We start from the raw sequence: 14469 nt of genomic DNA, 5'->3' as shown, positions 1-14469 counted from the left end.
GGCAGTGAGATTTTTTTAGAAACATCCCGACAACAGCTAAAAATAAAATTAAGCTATCGAGTTTACGTCTAGCTCTGTAACTCACGATAAAAAAAAAAGGGTCACAATTCCGCTAACTGAGCCATATTATTATATGGACGCTGCTCCGAAATATCGACGGTAGAAGTTTTGCAAAAACAAGTTCACGTAAGCTGCGAATAAAATTTGTTCGCTTAAGAGTCTATAGCTGATGCAGTTCATCGACATCCATGTTTTACGCAGAATGAAGGTAAACTTAATGCTCATAAACGTAAATTTTGCGAATTGTAGAAACGTATCACTAACTAAACGGGGGACGCCGGTTCCCGGAGCGTTGGGTCCACTTCAGCCACCGACTAATGCTGATGCTACAAGGTCACGTGATCGTGTCACGTGCCGCCTTGGAGGATCGTAGCGCATCGAATTCCTGACGCCACTTTCTGTCATGTCCACGTGAATCGATTTCCTCTTTCACAATTAGAAACGAGCTCCCAGATAATCGAGACTCTTTGGCGTCGCGGTTCTTTAGCGTTGGGTGCGATTGGTACTCGAGTGGGATCTGCGTGCGTCACGAAAAACGCCGTTGAGAAGGACGTCCTCCTTGCTACAACACTCCGGCGAGTCATCTAGGACAGCCGGTGCAGCAGGGCCAGCAGCAGGAGCGGCCCGAACGAGGGCCCCATGGCCGCTGCTCGGCCGGTCGTGGTGGAGAAGGCGACGGGATCGCACTCGGTGTGGTTCAGGTGCTTCTCGCACGATCCCGTGAACAGGCTGCTGCTCAAGTAGCCCGTGTAGCGCTCGAACAGCCGGTACGCCTCCGGGCCGCACTGCTTCTCCGTCTGGGCCCGGTAGCAGTTGTAGAAGGCGTAGAAGTAACTGCAACAACAACAGCGACTCTCTCAACGATGAGTTTACTTTCGAAGCATTACACTCTCTCCACCTGCCAATGAGCGACGCTGACGCCACGGCCTCGACCGGCACACGCGTGTATATCTAGAAGGCCACAGCGTTCAACGCCCGTGTTCATACGGCAGCGATATTTTCGCACGCGCTGACGGCCACAAGAACGCGCACTATAGAGGTTCCGAGCCTCCAAATCATCAAGACGCGGATCAGAGGACGGACCGGGTGACTATTGGCAGTCCTGTAACATAATCCCGAGCACAAATCAGCGACCGCACCCAAACGACAGCGCGAGCTGCAAGCGAAGGCAGCCAACGAATGTCTGTCTTCCGGATAACACCCGTACTGTTTTGCCGGGCACTATATGGCTGACATTCTATGCATTTGTTTTCTTTTAATAAGTGTATTTAAAATGTTGGTACCCACGTGTGGCTAGCTCCGGCAACTCCTCTTCTCTTACGCGACACCGTAAAGGTGTCAATGATCACAATGAATGCATCAACAGACTTTCGCATACCTATAATCACAGTACAACAATAATACAAACGTTCACGCATTAGGAGAGCTTCACAAATGCTTCCGAACCTGAAACGTCCGCACGTAAAATAGGTACATCAAGACGTTCACACAGCAAACACTTGCAGATTATCTCCTCATTGCCGCACTCTAAGTACAACTGTCGTTTTCGCAGAAAGAAGTGCAGCCTTTTACACGAATTATCGATTCCTTCATGCTTAGGCCACCTATATTTAAATCATTCACCGAAGTGCCCATCGTGCGATACGTGTTCTCTGACAAAATACGCTAGCGCAAAATAACGAAACAGGAAATTCACACAAGATACAACGTGGGTGCCGTGCGTCTTCTGCAGCGCTTAGCTCATGAAGCTCAAGCCCGGATCATACAATTCCATACCTACCTGCGCACAAAATGCCCTTTTCTGCCCGCTTAACCGCGTTTCCGTGCTTGATCGTCTGCCGAAACAACTCGTCTTTGCCCAACTCTCCAAACGAGCCATGATTCTGTACCAACCTCCCCGGCTGATCGAGGGAACTTGTAATGTTCCACGGGAAGGGGTGTTTCAGAAGCATTTCTTCTTCTGCGTTCACCTGGAATGTTCAGGCCCTTGCGTACGTCAAGATGGAAGACCCGAAGCTGTCTCGTTTTTCTTTAATCACATCTAAAATTTTCTCTCTTGACATCGCTATTGCCCTAGCAACGTACGTCATCAGTTGCTCCTTGATACCATACTGGCCACCGGTGTGGGTCAGCGACGTATGCACATGAACGGAAGGCGTGGCGACACCAGCCTTTTCTCGCTCGCGACTTTTATTTTTGGGAAGTGCTCCGGTATATACGGAGGAGGGGGACCGAGGCACGGCTCCCTTAACGAGTCGCGACTAGAGCTGTGCGAATAGCAAAATTTCGGGTGCGAAGCGAAAGTTTGAGTGCGAATCGATGTAATAGTTGTCTAATACCTCGAGCGAAATTACAGAAAGAAGTTGCTGAGGATCTCTAAGCATAGTCTAGGAACATGAAAGCGTATCCTTTAGCTCGGTTGGTGCTGATAAGGGCGTTCGCTAGAGCAGTCTTATAAGAAAGGCGATGCGAGGCCGAATTGTTTATTCACAGATTTGGCACACCAAAGTGGTGTGGACCACACTGCACACGTGAAGGGAAAAGGCACTATTTCCTCAACCTGAACTTCTGAAAACGCGCTATAGGACGGGGCAAAAAAAAAAAAAAAAAAAGACGAAGCGCTGTCTTCTTTGGCCCATCCTAGCGCTGTTTTCAGAAGTTCAGTATGTACCACCAAGCCCGCATTAATACTCTGTATCAGTTTCCTCCTTCAACCTCTGTGGAGGCCCAACAGGGGGCTCTCCCTTCGGGTCCGGAGTTCTTCATCTCCTGCGCGGATTCCCCTCTCCTACTCCGCGGCCTCTGTCATTCGCCTTTGCAGTCTCCACTCAACTACTGCAACCTAATTTGGGGTAACATATCAAAGGAAAACTTTAAAAAGCTACATATATTGCAAAAAAAAAAAAGATTATTGGAACTGTTGCAAATGTCCCTAGATTACAACATGCTAAAGAGCTTTTTCACAAATATAAAGTACCTCCGGTTGAAAACTTATAAGAATATCGTTTATCTGCAGCCTTCAAACGTGAAATTAACCAACGCACCACACAACTCGGCAAAATGATCATGGCTTGTTCAAACGTATAAAAAACATATGATTGCCATTTATTCAATCAATTGCCACGGCTTCTAAATAATTTGTGTAGAAAGACATCGTTCGAGAAAACACTATTAACAAAGCCACGATGTTTCTTGAACGAACTATGTGGTCGATTGTCCAAGAGACTTGGTTCGCGAACGGAGCTCAAAACTCTCAATTATATACAATCGATCGTGGAATGGAATTTCGAATTCCGGTTAAAATTAGCCGTTCTGTGAAACATTAATTCACAGACTTCGTCTAGGCCCTGCCTACACTAAGAGCTTCCTATATAGGATAAGAAAAACTAACTGCGCTGCATGTACATGTGAAGAGGCCGAAGAAGACATAGAACACCTCCTTCTACAGTGCAAAAATGCTGTTCCCCGTAAAAAACTCTTGGAAAAACTAAACAGATTGGATACACGGCCGCTATCATCAGCAAAAGTGTTGGGTCCATGGCCAACAGAAACCTTTCAAACATTGCTGCACGCGCCCTAGTACAGTTTTTAGAAGAGTCGAAAATATCAAAAGATACTGATTCACATTTGTAATTATTCTTCACATTGAGATACTTCTGGTCACATGTTTCGTGTTGCCTCTTGTGATTCAAGACAGCTGTTTTAAAGTGCGGGCAAGGGCCCAGTGAATGTTGTGTGATCGTATTATAAAAAGGAATGTGAGATGGACTATTCGGCAAAGTGCGATCGTTTCTTGTGTGTGAACATTGTTTGTCGACACGAGGACATTATGCATGACGTGAGAACATTCCTTTCAAAAGGTCATTGCCGTGAGTGAGTTTTAAAATACTCTACTTTTATTATAGTTCGTGACGCAAATTAATAATAACGGAAGAGGAGTAGCCGGAGCCATGTATAGGCACCAACCTCTCCTTAAACACATTTAATAAAAAAGCAATTTTTGAACATGTCCTTTTCCAAGATTATTAATATACTACGTAATGCATCTGTGGCGACACATTGCGCACAAACCGGCGCAGGCACCGCCTCGTCATTAGCCAGCCCGGTGACATGGCCGTACGCTGCACCACGCCTCCGATAAGGGACAGCGCCACCGCAGCGTCACCGGAGGCTTACGTCACCGACGGCTGTTTAAACCCGAGCTGCTAAGCTCGGAAGTATTCCTTCCTTCGCTACCCGACTGAGCGCAGCGTCGGTATGCTCGCCCCGCTGCTGCTACTCCGTTAATAAACAGTTGTTACGTTTTATGTTGGGGCTCCCTTCACCGACTCCGCATCCCACATCTGGTGACCCGGAAACCGAACAAACCGCACCGCCATGGCCGAACCGGAAGCCCTTGCCGCTCTTCGCAAGGAAGTGGAACATCTTGAACAGCAACTTCAGGAACAGCAGCAGCGCATGCAAAACGAACCGCATTCGCCCGACGATTCCGTACAGCCTCGTGCGGACTACGCCCCCCAAAGCTCCGCTTCAACGGTCGCTGTCAACGCAGGCGCTGCTACCACTGCGGCCGCTGCCGAGCTGGACGTCTGGCGCGCCACTTTCAAGCTTCCGCCATTTTGGGCGGACTCGCCAGAGGTATGGTTCGCCCAAGTCGAGGCCCGCTTCTCCCTGGCGCGCATCACGCAAGACCGGACCCGCTACAACTACGTCATCGCCCACCTGGACGCACGTTATGCCATCGAGGTCCGGGATATACTTACCAACCCTCCAACGGCCAACCTCTACGAACACCTGAAGACTACCCTTATCAGCCGCCTGTCGCTCTCGGAAGACCAAAGGTACGCCAACTTCAGTCCGCAGAGCTTTCCGAGCGCAAACCTTCGCAACTCCTGCGCCACATGCGTGCGCTCGCGGGCAACATGCAAGTGCCGGATTCCTTCCTCCGAGCGCTTTGGCTCCAGCGACTCCCCCGCACGTCCAGGCAATTCTGCAGGCTCAGGTTGGTCTACCTCTCGACGAACTTGCGGTGATTGCCGATCGCGTCATCGAGGCCTCCTTGCCACAGATGTCACCCACCACCCAGGCTGTCGCTGCACCGCTGACCACCGCAGTGCTTGCACGCCGTATCGACGACATCGATCGACAGCTCACCTGCATTCGACAACGCCTGGGTGAACGTCTCCCGATGCACGAGCGCCGCCACTCGCAAAGCCGCGACCGTAACACCACCTCGTCGCGGCAACCCGACAACGGCCCGTGTTACTACCACCGACGCTTCGGGGACAGAGCCCGGCAATGTCGACCACCGTGTTCCACTGGGCATGCGGAAAACGCCAACGCAGCTCGTGAGACGGCCGCAAGCTGCCAACCCGGAGGCCGTCGCATTTTCGTCACCGACCAAATCACGAAGCAGCGGTTCCTTGTCGACAGCGGTTCGGACATTTGCTGCTACCCGCGATCCCATCTTCAAGGTCCTCGTCCGCCTACGTCTTTCGAGCTCAGCGCGCAAACCGCTCCACAATCAAGACGTACGGCTCGCTCCGCATGCACATCCAGCTCAGAAACATACGCCGTGACCTTCACTGGAATTTTGTCATCGCCGACGTCGCCGAGCCAATCATCGGCTCGGACTTTCTGGCCCACTACAACCTCCTTCCGGACTGCCGCAACGACCCCTCCTCATCGACGCGACAACGGGACATTCCACACCAGGCCAACGAACGACCGCCCAACAGCCAAGCATCAAGGTACTCAGTGTTGACAATCATTCGCCGTACCACGGCATCCTCGCCGAATTTCCCGGATTGACGCGCCCCAGCGGACTGCCACGCAAAGTGCAGCACACCACCGTGCACTACATCCGGACCACTTCAGGCCCCCCGGTTTTCTGCCGCGCCCGTCGCCTTGCCCCGGACCGCATGCGCATAGCCAAAGCAGAGTTCGAGGCCATGCTCCGCGAAGGAATCGCCCGCCGCTCTGACGCTCCATGGGCCTCGCCACTTCACCTCGTTCCCAAGAAGACCGAAGGCTGGCGGCCCTGTGGGGACTACCGTGCCCTCAACGCGCGCACCATCCCGGACCGGTACCCCGTCCACCACATACAGGACTTCGCCCATCGCATTCATGGCTGCCACGTGTTCTCCGTGCTAGACTTGGTGAAGGCCTACACACAGATACCCGTCAATCCGGAGGACGTCCCGAAAACGGCAATCATCACTCCCTTTGGCTTGTTCGAGTTTCCCTTCATGAGCTTCGGCCTGAGGAACGCCGGACAAACCTTTCAGCGCTTCATCGACGAAGTCGTCCGCGGCCTCGACTTCTGCTTCGTTTACCTTGACGACATACTGGTATTCTCCCGCGACGCCGAAGAGCACCACAGGCACCTTCGTCTGCTTTTCCAACGCCTCGATGACCACGGTCTACTCGTCAATATCCAAAAAAGCACGCTAGGCGCTTCCGTCGTCCGCTTCCTCGGCCACGAAGTTTCATCTGAGGGAACTCGGCCCTTGCCCCAACGCATCTCGGACTTGCAAAATTACCCTCAACCCGCCACCGCTAAAGACCTTCGCCGTTTCCTCGGCATGCTGAACTTCTACAGGCGTTTCTTGCCACACGCAGCCGACTACCAGGCTCCCCTCCATGATGCTTTGGCTGGCCTACGAGGAAACCAACCCTCACGTGGACACCGACGTTAACGAAAACGTTCGAAGAATGCAAAGCCGCCCTCTGCACCGCCACGCTTCTCACCCATCCCGTGCCAGACGCTCCCTTGGGACTCTTCACGGACGCATCTGGTTTGGCCATCGGCGCCGCCCTCATGCAACGCGTGGACAACACCTGGCATCCCTTGGCGTTCTTCCAAGAAACTCGCAGCTCGGAAAACGGCCCCTTCAACCGCCAGTTCCGCTGACGAAACCACGACAACCGCCCCGACAACATTGCCAGCCTACTACAGGGAACTTCTGGCGATATACGCAGTGCAACACTTTCGCCATATTCTCGAAGCACAGAACTGCACCATCTATACCGACCACAAGCCTCTTACCTACGCCTTCTCTCAACGTCGCGACAAACTCCCGCCTGTACAGCAGAACCAACTCTCGTTCATCGCACAGTTCACCACCGACATCCAACATGTCAGCGGGAAAGACAACGTGGTCGCCGACGCGCTTTCACGTGTAGCAGCCATCAGCTCTGTGCAGATAACAGCGGACGTCCTCGCCGAGGCGCAGACTACAGACCCCGAACTGCAGGAACTTCTCAAGGGCACGTCCTCACTACAGCTGCAACAAGTCCCCATTCCAGGGTCGGCAACCACAATCTGTTGCGACATGTCGACAGGACGAAGCAGGCCCTACGTGCCCCTGGCCCATCGCCGTGGTCTTTTCAACCAGCTCCACAACCTCAGCCATCCCGGCATACGCGCCTCTACACGCCTCGTGGCTGACCGCTATGTCTGGCCCTCCATGCAGCGGGATTGTCGTACCTGGGCGCGCTCCTGCATTCAATGCCAACGCGCTAAAGTCACCAGGCACGTCACGTCACCACTCGGAACATTCCCTCAGCCCTCTGGTCTGTTTGAGCACGTCCACCTCGACATTATAGGACCCTTCCCCCTGGCTGGACCCTACCGCTACTGCCTCACCGCCATCGACCGGTACACTCGATGGCCCGAGGCATGGCCCCTCGAGGGAATCACCGCGGAAGACGTCGCCTCAGCCTTCTTCACCGGCTGGATTGCTCGTTTCGGCGCCCCCCGCCGCGTAACCACCGACCAAGGACGGCAGTTCGAGTCGCATCTTTTCAGGTTCCTCGGGCTGACCATCGGTTTTGAACGCTTAAGGACCACCAGTTACCACCCCTGCGCCAACGGAATGATCGAGCGTTTCCACCGACAGTTCAAAGCAGCCATTATGTGCCACCCGGACTCAACCTGGCTCGAGGCCATCCCAGCCGTCATCCTTGGTCTTCGCGCCACCTTCAAGCCGGACATCCACGCTACACCAGCAGAGCTCGTCTACGGGGAACCACTCCGCCTCCCAGGTGAATTTCTCGCTGCGCTGCCATCCAGTACTACGACGTCAGATCCCACCGACTTCGTCGCCCGGCTCCGACGCACCATCGCCGCCTTACGCCCGTCACCTCAGCCCACCACAGCAAGCCTACACCGTTCGTGTTCAAGGAGCTGGCATCGTGCACGCACGCTTTCCTCCGCGACGACACCGTCCGCAGGCCTTTCCAGCCACCCTACAGCGGACCCTACCTGGTCGTCAATCGCGACGACAAAAACTTCACTCTGCGCCTGAACGGGAACGACGTCCGCGTCTCAATTGACCGGCTCAAGCCCGCATACATCGCTGCGAACGAACCGGGCAGCGCCACTCCATCCACAGGCTATCCACAGACGCCGACGTCACAGCCCACTCCTTTCACAACACCGCTCTGGACGTCTGGTACGCCTCCCAGATTTTTACAGACCCTGAGGGCTCTGCACTCCGCGGGGGGGATGTGGCGACACATTGCGCACAAACCGGCGCAGGCACCGCCTCGTCATTAGCCAGCCCGGCGTGACATGGCCGTACGCTGCACCACGCCTCCGATAAGGGACAGCGCCACCGCAGCGTCACCGGAGGCTTACGTCACCGACGGCTGTTATAAACCCGAGCTGCTAAGCTCGGAAGTATTCCTTCCTTCGCTACCCGACTGAGCGCAGCGTCGGTATGCTCGCCCCGCTGCTGCTACTCCGTTAATAAACAGTTGTTACGTTTTATGTTGGGATGCGTCCCTTCACCGACTCCGCATCCCACACATCATTTATTGTTTGATTAAAATATTGACCTAATGTTATTACGCTATACTTCTATAACATGATGACCATGCACTCTAATTACATTGTACATGATCTTGCATTTTGCTTTCAATCATTTTGTATCCGCGAAATAAATCCCGGAGTCAAATTATAATGTCGTTGCTTTACTACTTATTGATGCATTTCCTTGTATTGTTCAGTTTATATTGTATTACCTGCGTGGTAATGCAATATAAACTGAACAATACAAGGAAATGCATCACTGTCTATTCCCAAGTGACTTTAGCTCGCAGTGCCCTGGCTGCGGGGGAACGTGCGATTTAGAGCACATGCTTTGGCGGTGCCCCTCGTTACGTGGGGATAAGGACCTCACAGAGCAGAAATAGAGCTCGGCCCTCAAGAGCTCGGCATATCAGCATCAACTTTGGGCTGTCCAGAGAGCCTGCGATGCGGCGGTTAGGCTAGGACTAACTGTCCCCACGTGGGAGCGGCCCGCGGTGTCACCCTAAGGGGTGGCACTTCTACGGACCTTTAAATAAAGTTCTTCGTACCGTATTGTATTACCGCTTTCCACCATGTCAAGCGTTATTTATGCCTTTTAACGCTATAGCGTTAGACAGCTCGTTTCGCAGAAATGCCGCCGTCGGTGTCGGCGTCGCTACGTCGCTTGTGAGCGAAAAATCGTCCATGACCGAAAAATCGAAAAATATGCAAATAAAATAAACAAAACTTTTTGATCCCATTGAGGATCGAACCTGGGCCGTTTGCGTCGCAAGCAGGTGTCCTACCACAAGGCCACGATGTTACTTGCAACTGATTTGGGAAGAAACACTGCATAAATGCCATGTAGTGGAAGGAGTCGCATTTTGCTCGGCAGGGAGCCCATTCGGCGATTTGTAGGCGCATTGGCGAGGCCATCAAACTACGTTTTTTGCGCGACGCCATGCTTCGAAAAAAGCCGGGATAGTGCAGCCATCGCCGCTGAAACTTTACACAAACTTTCAAACAGGTCCAAAAATGGACAACTATGACCATCTAGCGAAAAACATATTAAGCCAACGCCTCCTTTCCAGAGGAGGCGTTGATCAAGCAAACAGAAAACATTAGATGTGCTGCCACCTGTGAGGTATTCTGAGAAATATGTCTCGACTCTAGCACAGGGAAGTGTTTTAGATCGAAAACCTGTACCATTACTATAGATACACAGCTCGCGTGTGTGTGTGTGTGTGTGTGTGTGTGTGTGTGTGTGTGTGTGTGTGTGTGTGTGTGTGTGTGTGTGTGTGTGTGTGTTGTGTGTGTGTGTGTGTGTGTGTGTTTTGGGTGGGTGCGTGCGTGCGTGCGTGCGTGCGTGTGTGTGTGTGTGTGTGTGTGTGTGTGGTGTGTGTGTGTGTGTGTGTGTGTGTGTGTGTGTGTGTGTGTGTGTGTGTGTGTGTGTGTGTGTGTGTAACAGCACACATTAATAAGTATGCACTTAGTGGTTGAAGTGTGCACTAGAGGCCGGATTTCGCTATCGCGTTCAACTCTTAAAGGCGAAGCTTAAAGGTCCCCAAATTTTTTCGTGCGGCTGCAGTACCACCAAGGTGTTTTAGGTGTTCTCGGCGTTGTCAAGCTAGCTTTTACCGCGGGCTCCTATCTTGTTTTGTTATGATGGGGAAAAATAAACTGAAAGAAAGAGTGCCAGAGCACCGCGATGATCGGCCCCTTCGACACGGTCAGTAGTTTTTTTAATTCACATACTTACAACTTAACGTCCAGCTGCGAAAAGCATTAAATGAAGCCATATTTGATTCATCTCACCAGCAGAACTGGGGCAGCGTGCTGTTGTTCTGCTGGGTGAGGTCCATCTCGGAGCTGACGAGCTTGCTCAGCCTCTCGTACTTGCCGCGGCACGGTCCGTCGGGCCGAGACATGCGGCTGAAGCAGGGAGCGTGCTTCAGGTACTCTGCGCACAAGACACAACAATACTTCTTCAAAGGGCTTACGCGGGGAAAACAGGAGAAAAACCGTGTTTCTTCAATTAGTCGTCCTAAACCACGATACGATTATGAGGGACGCCATAGTGGAAAGCTCTGGAAATTTCGACCACCTGCGGTTCTTTAACGTGCACCTAAATTCAAGTGCACGGGCCTCAGGCATTTTCGCCTCCATCGAAAATGCGGCCGCTGGGACCGGGATTCGATCCCGCAACCTTCGGATCAGCAGTCGAGCACGATAACCACTAGATAACCGCGGCGGGTCTGTTATGCCCGAGGTTTGCCGTGTGTCGCAGATAGAAGATTGTCATCACCATGAACCGGCATCACCGCCCAAGCATTCCGTACAGATGGTTAGCAATAGAAGCTGAAATGTGCCCAGCAGGTCTGCTGTGAGCCAGCCTTGCGCGACTTAGCGCAAGCTGCGCTAACTATTCTTTTGACCAGAGCCAGTGCACTAGCTGCACCCCAATGAAAGCGATGCGTCGCACTTGAGCACAGCAGTGGGCCCATTAAATGCACCTGCTTGCGATATTGCGGAGGATCACTGCAGACAGATCAGCCTTGCAAAAGACACCGGCAATAGAGCAAATTAACACTGGTAGCCCTCGAGGGGTGACCTATATTACTGCGATAGTACTTATATAGACACTCCAAGCGCATTTTCGCGGTACAGCGTTAAAGAGATCGTATCGCAGAAATTCCGGTGTCGGCGTCGTTCGTATAACGTAGGGAGCGAAAAATCAGCCTCGTCCGTGAGCGAAAAATCGAGAAAGATGCACATAAATAAATATTAAAAATCCTCGGTTCGAGTCAGAATCGAATCCAGACTTTCTGCGTGGCAATCAGGTGTACTGCCACAGAGCCACGCCGTTGCTTGAACTGATTCCGAAAAAAAAAAAAAAAAGAATGAACGCTATATGAATGTCATGTAGGTGGAGGAGTCTCCTTAAAACATGTTGTATTGCGTAGCAGAAGCGCATAGAATAACATCAGGCGTCAAAACACGTGAACTGCGCTACGAGTGGATGTTTTAAAGGCCCACCCAATACAAAGCGCTCAGGCATAATTAATCATTCTTATCAGCTACAGCACCAACAAAGCGTGGAGCTGCGCGGGTGCGCGTGGCCCCTTACGAACGCGTAGTGGGTACTTCCCGTACAAAAATGTATGTAGACAGTCTATAGACTGTCTAAAAATGGGTTTCGACAGTCTATATAGACTGTCTAAACACATTTTTGTAAGGGTTAGCCGATTGGCGAACGGAAGAGTTATGGCGTAGTGGGCACTTCGCAATTTCACTTGCAGTAAGCATTCTAGGATAACTTGCAACGGTCAACTTTACGCGCACAGACGTTCGTTTCCTTGCGGCGGCACGCTTCAGGTGTCCACCCAGAAGCGGAGCCAGCCCAAGGAGGTTTAAAAAAACCCCTTGAGCCAGCCTAGCGATTATTGAGCACGGGGCCCGATTACGCTATCGCGTTCTGCTCTTGAAGGCGAAACTCAATCATCCACCAATTTTTTTTGTCTCTTTTTGCCGTTGCCACCAGCATCGGTAAACGTCCAAGGGCGATACCAGCCCCCACCCCCTCCCACGTCGTTTGTTCTGCGTGCGACGGCAGCCGACGATCGCGGCTCAAGCGAAGAGGAAAGGCGCCGGCCGTGTTTTGTCGCACGAAAGACCCATGGGGGTCTCATATGGGGGATCGGGGAGAGGGAGGGTTACTTTTGCTTGGCTCCAGCTGCGTGCTTTGAGGGACCGGACGTGGCCGCGCACTGCCTATCTTGACAGGGACCAGCAGACGGCTCATACCTTTGCACGTGCTCCCCACTCAGTTCGCGCTGACGCAGCATGAAGATCGCTTCGCTCGCTGCAGCGGCTGCGTTTCATTATGCGAGCGTTTTGTTGAGTTATACGCTAAAGAAGTGAGCTAGCCTTACTTCGTATAAAATTCCAATTGGTTGCTATCGCATTTATTGTTTCGTACTTCTTCCGGGATGGGCTGACATTTTACGGCGACCAACTACAGAGGCCTCCACCGCAAAGCTGGATCCTCCAAGAAGTCGTCACGCGCCCCAAAGCTCTGAGGCATCATTCAAAAAAAAAAAAACGAAAACACACACACACACACACACACACACACACACACACACACACACACACACACACACACACGCACACACGCCATACCGCTGCGAAACAAGCTTTCCGTGGTGCAATAGAAAATATTTGGTGCTCACTAGGTAAACGTGCTGAGCCCTTTGCTTGGTGTTGTTTAAAAGAAGAGGCAGCGACGAAAACGAAGACGAAGGACGGCACGAGCCACTTCTAACAACAATCCGCCCGACTCTTGGCCGATCCCCCTGAGTGGGTAGGTGCCATCATCCAAGGAACATCATCATCATCATCATCATCATCATGTCAACACAACTAGCGACACGAAGGCCGCCCTGACGCCTCGCCTGTCCATGTTCTTCCACTGGGACGCCGGTACGCGCATGTTTGTGGCCACTGAGCGTTCTGTCTGTTAGGTCGAGATCGCGAACTCAGCTGTGAAGATAGTGCGGAGACGCGGAGAGCAAGGAAGCTAGCGAAAGCACGTGCAATGCAAAGCATGTGGCACGCAGAGTTCAAGAGCGGTACGAAAGAATAAATGGATCAGAAGGTTCGATATTTGAAAAGAAAATAGAAAACCACGAAGGCTTCGTTTGAACTAATGCATCCGTCACCGAAACTGGCCCCAAGAAGGTGGACGGGAGCTCGACACGGGTTCGCTTGCAGTTGCCCTTTTCGTTCGCTTTCATATCCGGTGGATTCCCATACGGGATTCCCAGATGCACCGTAACCCTAGACCACTGGACACGCGTGCTGAGGTGCGTGCACACACTCGCTGCAGGAGAGATGAGCGTCGGCCCGGCGGCCTCTGCCCTGGAGAGCCGGCTGCAACGCATCAGCGAGCTTCGCCACGGAGCCCTGAGGCGCAACCTTCTGGACGTGCTGCTGTTCCTCGACCCGACTCGCCTGACTACCGCCAATATCGGAGGTGCGTGTGCAGCGCTAACGAGAGAGTTCTAGTGCATATGTACAAGCAGCGATAGCGACCCAAGAGGACCCGACGGCTCCTCGGCACCCTATCGACGTTTCCGGAGTGCCTGGCGAAAATATGGAGTGCTTAGAGAACAATTACATTTTATTAGTTTAATTCCGTCTGTCCCTTTCCAGTTTTTTCTTGCTCCATTCAAGACTATTTCTATATTGGTAACTGTTACCTACGACCCTGGTTTTATCAATATCTACCCGGCTTTTTTTTTTCTCCAACAATATCCTAAACGTGGTTTGCTTACTCTCTACAAGTTAATACTTCCTTCCGTTAAAATGTGACCAGCTACAGTTTCTGAGCCTATGTGGAAGCACAAACACATGCGTAATCCTATTGCGGATATTCACTACGGTGTGTAGCGGCCGCGAGCAGGCCACGACACGCAGGCAAGAGCGGGTGCTCTGCGAAACCTCCAGCTAGGAAGAGGAAAGGGAAGGCCGAGGAGGCTACAGTATTAAAATTCAGCTGAATGTTCGGCTTCATGCCGTCCCATAGCGGTCGGTTCCCACAGGAAAAGCTGAAA

General features: G+C 52.2%; 1 protein-coding gene across 1 annotated transcript in view; it reads right to left on the bottom strand.

Moving 5' to 3' along the window:
* Positions 1–334: 334 nt before the first annotated feature.
* LOC119377946 (uncharacterized) overlaps positions 335–14469 on the bottom strand; it is a 31532-nt gene continuing 17397 nt past the window's right edge. The window contains exons 4-5 of the mRNA XM_037647225.2: positions 10670–10814; positions 335–894 (exon numbers count right to left, since the gene is read on the bottom strand). Of these exons, the coding sequence (XP_037503153.1) occupies positions 645–894; positions 10670–10814 (395 nt within the window). The 3' untranslated portion in view covers positions 335–644. The remainder of the gene's footprint in view (positions 895–10669; positions 10815–14469) is intronic.

This window comes from Rhipicephalus sanguineus, unplaced genomic scaffold (genome assembly GCF_013339695.2).
Source record: "Rhipicephalus sanguineus isolate Rsan-2018 unplaced genomic scaffold, BIME_Rsan_1.4 Seq626, whole genome shotgun sequence".
Classification (NCBI taxonomy): Eukaryota; Metazoa; Arthropoda; class Arachnida; order Ixodida; family Ixodidae; genus Rhipicephalus; species Rhipicephalus sanguineus.
The sequence above is the reverse complement of the archived record's forward strand: the minus strand, read 5'-3'. Positions and strand labels throughout refer to the sequence as shown.